The 17,567-nt window shown below is 37.5% G+C and overlaps 1 protein-coding gene across 3 annotated transcripts in view; it reads right to left on the reverse strand.

Annotated features, from left to right (window-relative positions):
* Positions 1 to 649: 649 nt before the first annotated feature.
* Positions 650 to 17,567, reverse strand: part of LOC114668869 (twinfilin-2) — a 53,050-nt gene continuing 36,132 nt past the window's right edge. The window contains exons 3-11 of one of the 3 annotated variants that reach the window (XM_051921363.1): positions 15,618 to 15,796; positions 14,042 to 14,137; positions 13,683 to 13,787; positions 13,170 to 13,184; positions 12,108 to 12,125; positions 3,199 to 3,324; positions 2,935 to 3,085; positions 2,629 to 2,750; positions 650 to 2,356 (exon numbers count right to left, since the gene is read on the reverse strand). In XM_051921363.1, the coding sequence (XP_051777323.1) occupies positions 2,189 to 2,356; positions 2,629 to 2,750; positions 2,935 to 3,085; positions 3,199 to 3,324; positions 12,108 to 12,125; positions 13,170 to 13,184; positions 13,683 to 13,787; positions 14,042 to 14,137; positions 15,618 to 15,796 (980 nt within the window). In that variant the 3' untranslated portion in view covers positions 650 to 2,188. The remainder of the gene's footprint in view (positions 2,357 to 2,628; positions 2,751 to 2,934; positions 3,086 to 3,198; positions 3,325 to 12,107; positions 12,126 to 13,169; positions 13,185 to 13,682; positions 13,788 to 14,041; positions 14,138 to 15,617; positions 15,797 to 17,567) is intronic. The other 2 variants (XM_051921364.1, XM_028824863.2) reach the window with 2 other exon arrangements.

Consider the following 17,567-nt stretch of genomic DNA (forward strand, 5'->3'; position numbering starts at 1 on the left):
GCTGCTATTATTTTGTATTCAATATTGCATATTTGATCATTTTTTACTGATCTTGCCCTGTTCATTTTGAATTTCTGTGCAGCACTTTGAGTTTGGGAAAGGTGTTATAATTATTACTAACTTGAGAATTTGGTCGAAACAAAAACTTGCAGTCACTGTGGCCCTCGAGAACTGGAGGTGTTTCCCCACCCGTGACTTGACACTTGATGTTCTTGAGTTTAAAACAAAATGAAGCTCTGCAGAGATGCCAAAAAAAAGAGAAAAGATGTCCAAAAGCACACTTAACACAAATGCGCTACAAAACAAGGTCATTATTAATGAAGTGGGGTGAGGTCTTCAGCTGCTCAGTAACCTCTTACTTAGGATGAAGACCTCAATTTACAAAATCAACAAAGAGAGCACTTTTAGTGCATTACCCCTTAGCCCAACAAAACGACAAAGCTCCTGCGGTTATCCTATATGAACAAATTTACAAGATAAAGGTGTGGAGAAGCAGAACGAGCCCAGATGACCCCGTGCGCGTCACTTCAGGATTAGCCGACGTGTGCAAATCATTCAGAGGACTTTGCCACGCTCGCCCCAGCCAGTATATCCCCAATAGAAGCAAACGTCACATGATCACAGCCATTTTAGAAATAAATTCAGAGGGTACAAAATATGCACATTTTATTTGTTCAACAGTATTTGATTCACATTCGCCATAAATAAAGAGGTGTACTTTTACTTGACAATTACCTTTTTAATTTTTCAGAAAAAAATAAAGTTTATTTCAAGAACCACTACAGTCAAGAACTCCATCTGTAATTTGCTTTAAAGATTTTAGACACCATGATTACATTCCTCTGGGTATTTCAGGTCAATCTGTATGTACAGGACTTTGTATTTATAAAGTCAGCACAATCATTTCATAAGGAAATAATAATAATAAAAAAAAAAAAAAAGTCAAGAAATATTTTTGTTGTTGTACACAAATGCATTGTAACATATCGATGGTTGTAGACCAACCAAGTATTCACTCTCGTGCCCGGTGAGGGTCTTGATCTAATACAAAATACCCCCAACAACTCACCTCATTAAGGTTGCTGGAGAAACATCATAGAAGACTGCCATACGCAATTCAGAAATGTGGGCCTTCCAATGTGCTACCCCATCAGCATGCCGGATTTGACAGTCCAGGAAACAGGAAGAGGTAAGAAAAGGAAAGAGTCCATTAGCCTGCTCAAGTAAACGTTACTTCTGAATGACTTTTAGTGATGCACAGTGACAGCAACTGCTCACGAGCATCAGTGTAAGCCACTTTTAGGGGGGACGGGGACAAAAAACAAACAAAAAAAAACAATTGTAGCATGGAGCCCAACGGGTACTCCACAATTATAAACAGCATGGAATGCTTTAAAAATAGGAGATGGACTTCTGAACAATACATTAAGAGTCTATTTTGCAATAAACAGCCAGTCTATCAGGAAGAAAGAGGGAAGCAGAAACAGCATCCTGCATTATAAGAAGAAAAGTGAAAGAAAGTTTAACTTCTTTGTGTCGACAGCAAATAACATGATACCCAAAGTAAGCAGTGTCAGCCCACCAAACAACATGGGATAGAGTTTGGTGGTCAGACTGTGGACATTAGAGAAAGGGGATCTTCATGACGCGCAGTACGTCTCGTGTGGGATGAGGAAATTACCACTACAGGCAGCATCTCTAAGGCAGGAGTCTTGGTGTTAACATAGTCCTCTCAGAAAGAAACAGAGGATCAAACGTCTAACAGCGTGGTGTGAAGGGAAATCTATACGTGCATATTTGTATATAAAAAGGGGGGTAAGCTCAGCACTGGACTCTTCATTAAGAACTGCAAAAGTGCACAGCCATCTCCAATGCTGTCAAGTACAAGGAAAGTTAGAACTAAAGTGAGGGGAGAAGATGAAAGAACTCAATGGTAAGCTATTGGAGATGCATGTGTCAGTCAGGCAATGGAATCCTTTGCAGTACTTCTCAGTTGAAATTTCAGAAGTTGCAAAATGGAAGAAAAAAAAAAAAAAGTGTCTGTCATTGGGACGCAGGGCGGCCAAGTATCTAGCGCCAGCATGAGGGATAGGCAAGGGTGCCAAGGAGTGCAGCCCTAGCACTGGGATGGAAGCCAGCACCATCAGCAGAGTGGTGTAAACAGGTTCGGCTCGCCCGACGTGCGCTTTTAGCTATCCTCTCCATTCTCGCCTGGGCCCTTGATGATCCGCTTCATGCCTCGCTTGCCAGCCGGTCCTTTGGGTTTGGAGAAAACCTGCTTAAAAGCATGTTGCTTCGGGTGCACCTCTTCATACAGGAAGTCTGCTGTCAGGTCTTCCCCATTGTCAATTTCAATCTGCAGGAAAAGGCAGCAAATTCAAAGAAAGTACAGTCAGCTGGATGGCAGCAGATGAAGTGTGTAATGTCTGCAACAAACATTGGACCTGGACATATTCTTCTGCCCTCTTCTACTCAAACACATTTTCAAGGACCAAAGTTTCCCTTCCAAACAAATCTGTGGAGGCCACTGGCTATTGAGAGCTCATAAAAATTCTGACCCAATAAAATAAACATGCAAGCTTCTGCCTTTCACTCACGAGCCTGCTTGACCTTGTCTTGGTATTTTACCTTCTTGGCGATTTCCAGCTGGAAGTCTTGCTCCACTTCATCCAAAAGGCGGCTCTTACAGCTTGAGTAGAGCATCCGCTCCTTTATACTACATTTGTACCCGGGCATGGAGTAGATGAATACTGCAAAGACAGATGAGACGGTAGAATGAGCTTACAGAGAAGCAACCTCACAAAACTGTTTTGGGAAATTTATTAGCCCAAAACACATGTCACTGGATGAAATGGGCACTTCTTTAAGTAATGGGGTGATCTGCCCATACAGGGTATTAGAAATGGAGAACTCAAATAGTATTGTGATTCGTACCCACAGATTCGAGGTAGTCGCCCTCATGAGAATGCTTGTACAGAAAAAAGTGGTAGCGTGGGGTGTCATTCGGAATGCGCCGAGGCAGGTCAGGGATTTCTGTTGGGTTGGTGTGGACAAGTTCAATGGTTTCTCGCTCTGTATCCAGTTTCTGAGGAGTGCAAAGCATACTTATTCAAGCTGTACTATCTCAACTTGGGACACTAACTCTTACAGGTGACCAGTTAAGGAGGCAAATTACCCGACCTGACAAAGGTTTCTTACCAGCTGGACATAGTTTACTTTGCCCTGTTTGAGCAGAAGGATGGCCTGTTGGGCTGCTTCTTGGAGGGGAAAAGCCAGGCCCTGAAGAGTCTGATGCTTGCTTTCAACGCTTATTTCGGTCTTCACCTGCAGAGTGAAAAGATCTGTCTGAGTAAAGAACATGGTAAGCCTAACATGCAGTAAAGACTTTTTATTCTTTAGATGATATTTTGAATAGAAAAAATTTAATTCATTTTGTAGATAGATAGATAGATAGATAGATAGATAGATAGATAGATAGATAGATAGATAGATAGATAGATAGATAGATAGATAGATAGATAGATAGATATAGTATAGTTCGCAGGATTACATAGATGGATAGATAGATATTATACTATATATCAACCTTTACTTGTCCCTGGGTGAAATTTGACTTTTTACAGAAGCTCAATAATAAATAAATTAATTAATAATATTATATTATGACAAACAATAAGCCGCTCCCAAAATACACCAGAATGTCAAATACAGTCACAGTGAGGTATTATGCAGACGCATTGCTGTTGGGTATAAAAGAGCACCTGTAGTGTTTGATACACTTCTGCTGAATAAATCACTGGCTGAAAGTAGAGCAAAACCTTGATTACTTGTCAGTCTCCATTAACCATCACGGCCAAGAAAACCATTGCACACACCAGCACCTACATATTAATGTACTACTACTGTCATGCAGAACGCTCCGAGTTTTGCACAATGTAACAACTTTCCCTTATGCTAGAGCATACTGTTCTTCCCCAGCACCACAGTGTCAGTTACATACTTTCAGTTTTAATTGCACTTCATAGCTTTTCTCTTTTGTTACAATTAATCTACTATACATTGTTATGTCTGATAAACATGTGTCTGGTGTTGGAATTGTCACAAAAATTGAAATCATTAAACATTTACGAAACAGTGAAAGTGCTTCAAGTATTGCTTCAATTTACGGAATAGTAAGAACAACAGTGAACGATATAAAGCCTGATGCTGACAAAATTGAAAAACGCGTTAAAAATGGAAACCACTGATGGCAATGTTATTCTGTATTAATGTTAATGTTCCTTATTGTAATCATCTTTTAAAATTCTGTTATATTATGTTTTGTTAATATATTGTGATGTGCAGGCAGCTTGTGATGCGCTGTACGGGAGCAAAAAGCATGGAATGAAAGCTGTAAGTGATGGGACTCGGTGAAGGACTTCTGTTCTGTAAGAAGCAGACATGAGTGGCAGGAGAGGTTAGGAGAAATAGAAAGGTGCAGCGGAAGGAAGTTTTGAGTAGAGACTCGGGAGACAATCAGCAGCAGTGTTTGCGATATAGAGAAAAAAAAGAATGTAAGTGGCAGGAGATAAACCGATTGGTAGGGAAAGCTCTCTTTTATATTGTTTTGGAAATGTGCTCCGTAACTCAGATAATGGCGTATACAGTAAGACCGTTTGTAAGGAACAAAGACTTCAAGTAAAAACATAGAAAAGTCCAGTACCTCCGAGTTGTATTTGTTAATTACGCTGGTTGTTACAATATTATATGAATTAATTAATTTTATTAAAACTATATTTTGTTACTATAGTTTTGTAAATAAGTACAACTAAACTAATCTACTGTATATCATTTTTAATGTAGCTCTTCTGTTATCATCTTTTCTCTTTTCACTCCCTCAGTCCTGAACCCTGACAGATAATTGAGGTTTTACTGTACTCAATTTAAGTTGTCAGAGACGACGTGCAGCATTGTTCACAATGACACAGTTTTGTTGTCATTCTCTCCTTTGCTACGACCTCCAGAGGGCCCAAAGTGTGTCCCATAACTAAGGGTGCCTTTTTCAAGTAGCTTGTTGATTTGGTGGGCCTCTCTTCACATCACACTGGCCATCACAGAGTTATAGAACATGTAATGGATGTCACTATCCACATTAAAGAAGTACAGTCTCCTAAGGAAAGACAGAAGAAAAAAAATTCTTATACAATTCCTCTGTGTTATGAGACCAATCCAGACTGCCATTGATGTGGACCCCCAAGTACATGTAATAACACATCTCCTCCACATCCACTCCCTGAATAGTGACTAGACATTGAGGACAGAATGGGTGAGTTAAATCACCCGTGAGCATCAGTGGGAAGTCTGCAATTATTATTTTTGTCTTTTTTGTGTGCCTAATACTCAATTTACTGATCTTGAAGACTTGTGCAGTGCACTACTCGCATATTCGAAAATGAATAAATACAAAAAGTAAAGCAAAAAAATGTATGTGTGTGCATCTGTCCTTTTCCTTACACTCATTTCCTAGCAAGGATCATGGAAGAGCAGAGCATATATGTTTCAAGGCCATATGATTAGCCACTCTGGAGATACATTTGTTCATCTTTGGTTGCTCACACTTAAATCCCATACTGTCACACCAAAGTAACTGGGAGACAGCAACTGACATGACTAAACCATCTTTAGGCTGTGGGAGTTGAAACCACTAGAATTTCTTGTGAAAATTTCACAAACGCAGGACACTAGCTGTCACTTAATCTGGGTACAAGCTTTGTAGTGCTGTCCAGCCTATGAGAGGTTTAAATTCAGTACACCAGGAACATGTCAAACTAAATACATCAGCAAGGTCTAGTAACTTACATTTACTCAGATGATACACTGCACAGTGCTACTGTGTTGCCGACTTGTATATATGAAAACTTCTCTCAAGCTCTTACCCCTGTTTGTCCAGGGATATTCTGTGATTATACTTCACAGGTAATCAAGCGTGGCATAGACTTCAGTACTTGACTAAACAGGTTTGAGAATGCTGTTATTTACTGTTTTTTATTTATTAGTCTCTTTATCTGCCATTTCCTTCGCTTTTCAGTGTAAGTACATCCAGTCACAAACTTTTTCTTAACTGCCAAGTCCATTTTCGCCTCTGGAACTTGAAATGTCTGCCTAATCTTTCGAGGAATAAGTCACGCTCATCCTAACTATGCTACTGCATTTCTGGAAATTTTTGCTTTTCATTTACAAGTCTTCACTACCTTAAGCCACTTGCATTTCAAATCTGTTCTTGTCCAAAAAACTCTGCATGCCCAAAACTAGCATTGCTGTAAAGTATTTGCAGCTGATTACTGGAGCCCTGGCTGAAAAAAGTGCTAAAGAATGGCACATATCTACCAGTGGGCAAACTGACAAAATTTGTACTCGTTTTTATTGCGTGTCATCCAGCTCAGATAACATTCTGACATCTATTGCCCTCTAATATCCATTAATTTTTGTTCTCAAATATTACAATTTTGCAATTCACGAAATGTTGTTAATTATTCTTCTTCTTTAGGCTGCTCCCGTTACGGGTTGCCACAGAGGATCATCTTCTTCCATATCGTCCTGTACATCTTGTTCTGTTACACCCATCACCTGCATGTCCTCTCTCACCACATCCATAAACCTTCTCTTAGGCCTTCCTCTTTTCCTCTTCCCTGGCAGCTCTATCCTTAGCATCCTTTTCCCAATATACCCAGCATCTCTCCTCTGCACATGTCCAAACCAACACAATCTCATCTCTCTACTTTGTCTCCCAACCGTCCAACTTGAACTGACCCTCTAATGTACTCATTTCTAATCCTGTCCATCCTCATCACACCCAATACAAATCTTAGCATCTTTAACTCTGCTACCTCCAGCTCTGTCTCCTGTTTTCTGGTCAGTGCCACCGTCTTCAACCCATATAACAAAGCTGGTCTCACTACCGTCCTGTAGACCTTCCCTTTCACTCTTGCTGATACCAGTCTGTCACAAATCACTCTTGACACTCCTCTCCACCCATTCCACCCTGACTGCACTCTCATTTTCACCTCTCTTCCACAATTCCCCATTACTAAAAGTATATTTTTACAGTAAACAAATGGACTTTTTTAATTTTTCACAGTAGGAATCTAAAAGACCATCTAGAAACTGTACCTGCATGTTCATACAGTATGTTAAGAAAATCGTCTTTCAGATTGGATGATTATTAATGCTGGTTTAAGGGATGTGAAAATAATAATGCAATATCAATATGTTTAAATACCTCAATTACTAATTTTAAAATATGATATAGTTCAATTTTGGGTGTCAGTTTTCCAAATAGATTTGGTAAACTGTAGGGTTGCTAAATGCTGCAGAAGGTGAATGAATATTGCTGTTTTGTAAAACAAAAAAAATAAAAATAAACACTACAGTGTACTGCATCGTGCCCAGACTAAAAGTTTTATGTTTAAAAATATGGTTATGTAAATGCATAACTGGCCACTAATCAACAGATGTGGATTCTCTTTTCTCCCCCTGCACATCACACAGCTATTCTTACTTACCGTAAGCACACTACACAACGGCTAAGTGAAGTGAAATGATCAACACACAATAAAAAACTGATCCTGTTTAGAGAATACTTGATGATATAAAATAATGATATGGTACAGCAAACTTTTAACTGTAAGTAAAACATTAATACTTTATGTAAAATGAAAAAATAGCTTTATTTTCTCAGTATAGTTCAAAGCTTAAATTAAATGTATAGAAACTAAACAGCACTTTATTTTGCATGTTTGAAGATCCTGAGAAGTAAGCCGCTCACATTCAGAATTTTATTTGCACAATTTCAGTTTACATATTTGATAAAGCACAGGGACACTACTTTTGCTGCAAATCAGCGACAGTCATCTATTAATGGAACATTTTTTTCTACTTTGAAAATATGCCAGTTTCAGGTCATTAACCTGTGTAATCTCCTAATAACTTCTGCTTGCTCTAATCTTGTCAGAGGCTCAGTGAACTTGCCTTTTTCAACACTTGTTCAACAAAAGTAAAAATATATTGTTGTTCTAAAGAACACTGGACATGTTAGAACAGGGGTTCTTAACCCGAGGTCCCCATGGATAGGTTTCAGGGGATCCGTGAGAGTCACATAAAAATTAACATTTATATTCACTATACAGCCCGGTACTGTTGATTTTTCTCTTGAACTTTCTCACGTGACTTCTTTCGCGCGTTATGTCTCTCGACGTTATTTTTCTCGCATCTTATTTTTCATGCAAGTATTGATCACACCTAAGCCTTATGTGCGAGTTATACACTTGTGAGAAAAATAATGCGGAAGAAAAATAACCACAAGAAAAAGGTCATGTGAAAAACATAGTGATCACCATACCTGTCATATATGTAGCAGACAATCAAATCTCGACAAATAAAGTGCATTATATTCATTCCATGCAAAGTTGTGTTTATGTGAATATTTCTGGGGAATGGGGTCCATAGCTTTCATCAGGTTCTTAAAGGGGTCTCCGCGACTCAAAAAAGGTTAAGAATCACTGTGTTAGAAGTGGACTTATTTCTGATGCAAGATATAATCTCTATGAAATCCATGTTCAGTAAACCTAGCAATTGTTTACAGTATAGCAGAAATATATTTTGAAAACATGCACAAGTCCAATAGAGGACCCTAGATCTATTAAATACACACAAAGCTCAAGAATTATGATTCTTAATAAAAAGCAACAAAAAGGCCTATAAAATAAACAACTTGGATCATTTCTAAAACAATGGAAAAACTTCAATATAGCATAACATAACGCTGCATTGCATTCCCAAATCATTTTGATTCAATTCAGTATGCATGACTGGGTGCAAGGCAGGGCAGGCCAGGCCATCAGTCCATTACAGTGCCCACTCAAACACATACTAGAACAACTGTATCTAGTTAACCTAACCTCACATCTCTAAAAAGTGGGAGATAAACCAGTGTACCCAAAGGAAAACCCATGCAACCAAGCTTGGGATTCAAATCCAGGACTGAAGAGTTGTAACAGACCATTTTTGTAATGTAGCAAAATGTTTTAAAATGAGAAAAGCTAGATTTTTTTTTTTTTTTTAATTTTAACACAAGTCTAAAAATGATTGGATCCTGTTTGTCTTGTTACAAGAGCTGGCAAGGATAACTACAGGAAGCCTTTTACTGCAGTGTTTTGAAGAGTGGGAGAACACTTTCACAGGGACCTTTGTTCATTCACCTATGAAGAAATTGTCCAGACCCTTGATGCCACTTGGTCTACACATGTAGACAGTTCTATAATTCATACTACTTGCTTTCAAACACTGAGAAGAATATTACATAATTGCTTAATTTGTTGTCAAAAAGCAAACATTTCTTGAAAAATTTCAAAGTATGATTAAAGGTTATCATCATGCTGGAAAGCCCATCTGTCACCTAGTTGTATCTTTCTGACAGAATCAACCTGATTTTAGTCAGCTTATCCTGTTGTTACTGACCTTAATAGTGGCCCCAGACAAGCCGCAGTAAAACTGTTCTTTGAGTGCATGCACCCCTATATTTAACATTCACCAAAACGTGTTGTCTTTACAAGATCCCCTTCAGATGCCTACCATACTGATGGCGAGAGTGGATAAAGTGCTCAATTTGAGTGTCATCTGATCACATCACTGAACTGCAATTAAAACCACAAACAAATTCTAATGCTTTAAACTGTTTGTTGTTAGCAACAAGAACTTTCTTGTGGCAGCCCATTCAAATATCCTGTTAGCATGGTTGTATTGTCTGTTATTTTAGAAAAGAAATGTTTACACTAACTGGCCTAGCAATGCTGATATGAATATTTGCACTTACAAATACAGGTATTGATTTTTATGACTGATGAACTCAATTACATAATTGTTTAATTGTCATCAATTCATTTACTAATGTTTCATTTGATGCCACTATAAGATTTCATCCAATGTCAATGTCAATTTATTTATTTAGCATACGTATTTAAAACAACATAGGAATGCTGCAGCCAAAGTGCTTTACAATAAAAGAAAAAAAATACATACAATTAAAATAAATAACATAAATAGAAATAAAATAACAACAACAACATTTATTTATATAGCATATTTTCATACAAATAATGTAGCTCAAAGTGCTACAATAAATGAACATAAATAAAATAAATAATAAATAGAAGTAAGATTACATCATCACAATGAGGAAACCATCAATATTACTGAAGGTTACGGAAAGCAAGTGAATAGAAATGAGTCTTTAATCTTGTTTTGAACAGTTCAATTGTAGACGACTCCTTTATGTAATGAGGTAAAGAGTTCAACAGGCGAGGAGCAGCAGCTGCAAAAGCCCTGTCTGTCCCCCTTAGTTTTACACTTGGTACGAGGGGCAACAAGAGACAACTGACCAGAAGATCTACGCACTCTAGATGGCTGGTGTAAAACACACAATTCAGATAAATAGGCAGGAGCAAGCCCATGTAAAGATTTAAAAACTAGCAACAAGATTTTAAAATCAATTCAAAAACTGACAGGCAGCCAGTGTAAAGAAGCTAATATTGGAGAAACAGAATCAGACTTTCTCGTCCCAACCAGAAAGTGAGCGGCAGCACTCTGGACCAACTGTAATCTGTGTATCAGGGATTTGCTAATCCCAGAATACAGCGAGTTGCAGTAATCAAGGCGGGAAAAGATAAAAGCATGAGTAGCTTTCTCAAGATCCCTAGAAGATAAAACAGGCTTGATCTTACCTAAAAGACGAAGCTGGAAAAAGCAACTCTTGACTACAGAATTAATCTGTTTCTCAAAAGAGAGGTTACATTCAAAGATAACACCAACACTGCGGATCTGAGGTTTGCAAAAGACAGAGAAAGAGCCGAGAAGTCCAAGACCAATTTGGGCTTTAGCTGATGGACCCACTATAAGCACCTCTGTTTTATTTTGATTCAGATCAAGAAAATTAATTGCCATCTAGGATCTTAGTTCAAAAAGACAGTTGTGCAGTTGATTCATTGCAGAGTTGCAGATGGGAATATAAACCTGTGTATCATCAGCATAGCAGTGAAAAGAAATGTTAAATTTCCTAAAAATAGCTCCAATAGGGTGAAGGTATACAGAGAATAAAATAGGACCCAAAATGGATCCCTGAGGAACACCACATTTAAGAGGAGCAGTAGACGAAAAAGAGGAATTTAAAGATATTAGATATCATCCAAGGAGAACAAACTTCCATGTAGTTTGAGAGTCTAGAGATAGTGGGGGCTTGGTGGTCTTTTGGCCTCGGAGCCTCTACAGGTTTTGTTTAAACACCTTGCCGTGGAGTTCTACTATTATTTTTTCTGTTCTCCTAGGCCATATTACCATAATGATATAGTGAATTTAGAAATAAGGACTCAACTTTATCTACTGTATTACCTGCTTGTCTGAGCTACATATGTGTGTACCGATTTATTCTTATTTACTTTCGTTGGCATCTCATTTATTCATTCATAGTCTTATCTATTTGTAATGTGTTTTATCTTTTTTGCAACTTTTTCTTAGACATCTCACAAAGCACTTCATTCTTTAAAAATAATTGTAGTATAAAAATAAATATTGTTGTTGTTTCAAAAGACTATCATCATCTCTGGTTTTAATACCACGATACCATGAAAGATTCACATGGTTAAAACCGCTACCTTACAAAACTGTCTTAGCTGGATAGAAACACAGTGTGGCACAGTACCCTGACACACAGAGGCGATGGTGCAAAGAACTCCTGAAGAAAATCATTAAATGTACATTAAGCCTATTAATCTTTTCATGAACAGCATGTGACAACATTCTGTGTTCTCTTCCACAGGTATCTAGCTTGCAATGTCACCTGCTGTTTCAGCTATTAATATAGCTTGGCAAAACAATTAGTCAACACAAATTCAAAGAAAAAGAGCTGAATCAGGCACTATGATGTCTTAGGATCATTTGGTTAACATAATCCACCTACATCTTATGGAATAGTGTAGGGTGACAGTAAAAACAAAGTGGGAAAGTGAACAGTGACAAATTGTAAGAAACATAAAAAGAGTGAAAATTACCAGTGCCAGATAAAAAGAGACACCTACCATCCTGCGCCTGGAGTCCTTGGATGACATACAAGGGAAACAAGAGCACAAAGACTAATCTATTGGTTGGTAAATCAAATTAAAAACAGCACTGCAGGTCACACTGAGCGCAGAAAAATAGTGCTAGTCAACGGCGTTATTTCCACTGTTTAAGGAAACGGAGAGAAAGCGCCATTTTACAGAGAAAGAACTCTCCACCTTGGAAATAACACTGTTGAAAAACGGTGCAAGACATACATTTCACTACACACAGTGTGATGCAGGCATTTTGGGATGTGCCTGCTTAGTCTAGGGTCACACATCACAAAAAACACACCTAGGTCTCTGCATTAAATGGGGACTCCTACCTTTTCACTCCACTACTGTGAGGTACAATATCTGCCTTGTTCCTTAAGAGCCCAACAAAGTGCACTGAATAAGTGCAGAACGTTGATGAACCCCAAGGTATCTGCTTACCGACATCAACTAGAAATGAAACATGACCACGCAAGCATAGTACATAAAAGTCTTTTCACCTAGCAGTAGTGTACATTTTCTTGAAAAATAAGCTGTGTTGTAATTTGTGATTATTGCACATTTTAATGAAACCTACTAATGTTAAGGTGATATGCACTTACAGCAATTTTTTTGTATTGGACTGTGACAGCCAAATGTTCTGCTATTGTCTCCCTATATCAATGAAAGTGTTCTTTGACAGGCCAAAATTTTTCTGATTCACTAAGTCATCTAAATGTATTTCCAGGCTAGGTAGAAGTTGTTGTATTTAAAAGCACCACTGCATTTCGCAAGAGCAGGCAAGTAGAAAAACTACCAACTTTTAATAGCTTATAGTCTAAAAAATAAAATTAAAACAGCCATCCAAATAAAGTACTGTGCAGTTTTTCTGCTCGCATACTAAAAAAAATTAAGTGGAAGTTCCTCAACCAGACTGCACAACAACCATTTTTAAAAGCAATGTAAATTAATCACAGTAACCTGTTGACACTTATAGGCAATGGTGGAACATAAATCCTTAATCATGCACTGCAGTCCTGAATTACAATGCCATGCAAAAGCACTTACCCGCACCACCTTGTCCTGAAAGACAGCAGAGGCAGGCAAGAACTGTTAAGATACTGATCTCAAGCGCATGAACACAAAAAAAAAAAAAAAAAAAAAAAAAGCAGTATGCAGCAGTCTTAGCGACTCTGGTAACTTTACTAGACTTTGCATAAATATGATCTTAGTCCTTTTACATTAAAATGAAATAAGACAACTTTGAATTCAAACAAGCCCTAGGGCAGATAGACTGTTTCCCAGCCACACCATCTCATCTCGAAGAAGAATGTTTATATGTCTATGATGAAGCTATCACTTAAACCACAGTGAGAAACCTCCCGAGTATTCTGCAAGCTTCAGTGAGAACGCGGTTAAATAGCTGTGACCCATCACTTTAGAGCATCGTCTGAAAACATACAAACTGTAGATGAACAGCTAAGTTAAAGAGAAACTGAAGAAAATGTAATACTAAACCACTGCATCTCTACGTTCCCCAAGATACTGGTGCCCTCATGTATTTACCGCACCCTTACACACCTCATTGATTTTAATTTGTTGCAGCTCCTGTTCTGCAGCAGTCAGTGGGGCCGGGGCTGCACAAGAAGAGATGTGTCTTTGGTAACCCTGGAAAGAAATGTCTTCCTGTAAAGATAATACAGCGTAAATGAGAAGATGGGAAAACTGACTAAGCAAACTGCTAAAGGCTCTGAAATGAACAAAAATAGATAAATGTTACAACACACAAACCAAAGTACTAAATGTAGTTATATTTCTGCTTTATTTTATTCAAGTAATATCCATTCAAATGTTGACTAATTTGTTAGAATATAAATAAAAAAAATAATAAAAAATTGCCCAGGCTCACAACCATCACAAATGTGCCAGTGTAATTTTACCTTAAGTGTCCCAAACATTTCATCCTTGATGTGTCCACCCCCAAACTCCTTCTTCACTGTGGCTCTCGTTGCCGCATACAACATCTTCAGCCTCACCTGAATGAGAAACAAAACTGTGACTTCCTGGTGTCTACAGGCAAAATATAAGACTAAACATCTGACCACCACATGGTGGCAGCAAAAGCTCTCCATAAAGCAAGGGCACTATGAAAAAGCAGTGCTTAAAGGGCATGTCCAAGATGTATTTCACTGCTTTCTTCCACTTTGCGAAAAGAAAAAAGGAACAATTTAGACATCATGTTACTCTGCTAAAACTCTTGCCAGTAATGAAGCAATCATAACTCTTGAAGTGGTATTTTGAACTAAAATGATACCATCCTCCTTGACATTATACATTACAGTGTGCCCATTTTTATTTACCTCTTGACGCAATAATTGCAATATAAATGTATGTAAAGACTCTACATACCCTTACACCGTTCACATGTTCTTGTGACAGCGAGTCAGTAGCATTCCTTGTTTAAATTAACATTTTTCAGGACATTACTTACATGTCAAGAAAAAAAATTCAAGGGCAAATGTTTACAAATATAAACTGAAATTATTAAGTACTCACCGTCTAAATAAGTTCTTTGAAAGTAGCACCTTCAGCAGAAATTACTGTACAGATGGTAATAATGGCAGTTGGTGTCTATCCTCAACTAGAGTTTCTAATATTTGACCATTTTTTGTAATAAAAGTTCTTTCAGTAAAAATGATGAAAACTAATTTTAAAGGTAACCAGTATTTTTTTGGCTATTTCAGTTCATTTACTTTTCTTTATTTATTAGGTACTCCAACTACATTCTGTTTATCAAATTTTGGGTTGCTGATCAAGGTAACCCCCTAATAAGATTTTAGCTGTCTTGAAGAGTAGAATAGACATCACCTATGGGTATTTTTGTACTTTGCTCTATTACTTTTCCTATATGTTCAGAAAAACACTCCGAGCCCCGACATTTGTCACATGTAAGTTAGTTTTGAACAGGCTCAGGTCACTAGTCTTTCATTAGTTACTCTCCTCATGCTCAGTTCCTTGATCATCCATTTTAGAAGGATTTGCAAAGATACAGACAATGACTTACAAATATCACTTTTTTATTCTCTCTCCTGTTCTTGGTAATTCCAGGAAAAAATAGAGTTGAAGAAGGACATGTACCACCTAAAAGAGGGTCTCAAATAGGCCCTGAATATAGAGTATCCAGTCACGTGAATCACTACTGTCAGTATAGGCAGTGTAAGCTCACTCTGTACTATACTCTAAAGGGGAAAATCGTGAAATTAGATTTCCTGATAGGCCAAGAACATCTCCAGGATTTAGGATTTATTTCACCTAAATATTTGTGCACTTATTTTAAATAATAGACGTTCTTAGTTTCATATTGTATGATACAAATAACCAATCAACCTTGTGATTCACCCAAAATATTGTTACTGGAACTGCTTGAAAATATTAATTCTGCATAGAAAAAAAAAGAAGCATTGTATTTGCTTTGGCTTATACCATTAATTAAAATAATGTACTAGTTTAGCATACCGGGGACTGATCTGGAGACCAGGAGATGAAGAGCCATTCATAGCCCTGGGCATTTTGAGAGTCAAGGCGGTAGAGAATGTAGCATGGTTCCTGATCATCCAGTGTAGGAAGAATAAAGCTGTCATAATCCTTTTCCCAGGAACGTGAAGGTTCTTTGTATGCACCCAAAACCAGCTGCTCTAGAAACACACACATAAGAAAAACAGAATTCAAATCTTATTTCTAGGGCTACATAGTTTCTACTTAAAAGCAGACAGTCGTACAGACTTGCCTTAAAATCATGAAGGTATTTTACAGGAAACTCTTCTAAAAATCAAGCAATAACTTTCTGAGTCACATTCTCGAATGCAGTTGCTTAATTTTTCTGAACACAAATTATGTACATTGCAGCATAAAACAAAGGCCTGAAAGAGGAGCAATTACCAAGACAGACATCGGATCCTACATTGAAGCACGCTTCAAGCAGCTAATAAAGTGATCTAGGCTCTATGAAATAAAAGGCATCCATTATAGCATGTTTAAAACATACTTTTTCAAATATGAACTTTACAATGTTTAGCTCAATACATGAACAGACAAGTCATTTCTATGCACTTGTCCTAAGGGATGCTTTTGACAAGTCTGTTCTTGAGCAGCCCTCTGGGAAGTCACCTAATCTCAACTAAAATCTGAAGCTGCAATCAAATACCTCTTCAATGATAAAACACTTGGGTGTTGCAAGTTACACTGGAGAACAGTGCAATGGATCTCATTTCAACATAATTCAGACTAATGGATTTACCAAGAAGAGCAAGTGCTGCTGGGAGTTATTGTGTGTCTTAATTTGTACTGCCCGGAGGTGAGAGGGATTTTAAATACTGACCCAGGCTGCCTCACACTAAACTTGTGCATAAACTATGATTTATTACATCTGCTTTCTCAAAGTGTAAAAACTTGAATGTATTTTTAAAGGTACAAAAAAAATATCTTTCAAATTTTACTTGTGTGCATTCATAGAACATTAAAATATAAAACTATTGTATCGCTTCTATCTTTATATTGTTTCTTTAAAGTTCTTTTCTGTTTACTATTTTCATGTGAATTTAATTTTTGCTGTATGTTTAATGCATTATTCATTACACAATGACACCTACTTTCTTACAGTAGGGTAGTCACATTCACTTGCAAATTCTGAATACATGTATACTTGAATGTATGTAAAAAATGAATATTTAAAATTTAAAGTTTCATGTCTTTACACTGCTTCATACTATTCTTACTTTAGGAGTTTTCAGACATTTGTCTTGGTGGGATTCACACATTGTTAATGAGAACTGCCTATTGTTATTTTTGGTCAGACAGCTATTATTTCCATTAAAATTAACAAAACTTACAGGTTTCTATCCAGTTATAAACGGACAGAGATCCATTGCACCTTGGCTTCACTTTCTCCACAAGGTGAAGAGCTCACCCCACTTCTCTCCATCCTCACACCCACCCAAACATGAGCTGCCATTAAGAGGTCTACTGTGTATTGATCCCAATCAGTCTACCACTTCAAGGAGATGAGCAGCAGGGGGCACCATGGGCAACTGCCACAAAGAAGCAGTATAAGCTTAAGAAAAACATTATTTACAAAATGATGGCATTTATGTGTTTTTGAGTGGTTAATATGAAACTTTTTATCAAGCATGCAAATCAAATGGTGTTCAAAACAATTACTGTGTTTAATATCACTACCACAACCAGACCAATACCTGAGAGTTTAATAAAACCAAGAAAACAGCATGTTGACCAATACCCATGCTAATGCCATATATATTACGTGAATAATGATACAACCACTAGCCTTTCTAAGCATTTATATATTAAAAAAAAAAACAACACACTTAAAAACAAATTTAGTATGTGCATAGTATGAGGGTGTTCAAATTTCAATTACTGAGGGCGACATGGTGGCACAGAGCTATC

Source organism: Erpetoichthys calabaricus, chromosome 18 (assembly GCF_900747795.2).
Source record: "Erpetoichthys calabaricus chromosome 18, fErpCal1.3, whole genome shotgun sequence".
NCBI lineage: Eukaryota > Metazoa > Chordata > Cladistia > Polypteriformes > Polypteridae > Erpetoichthys > Erpetoichthys calabaricus.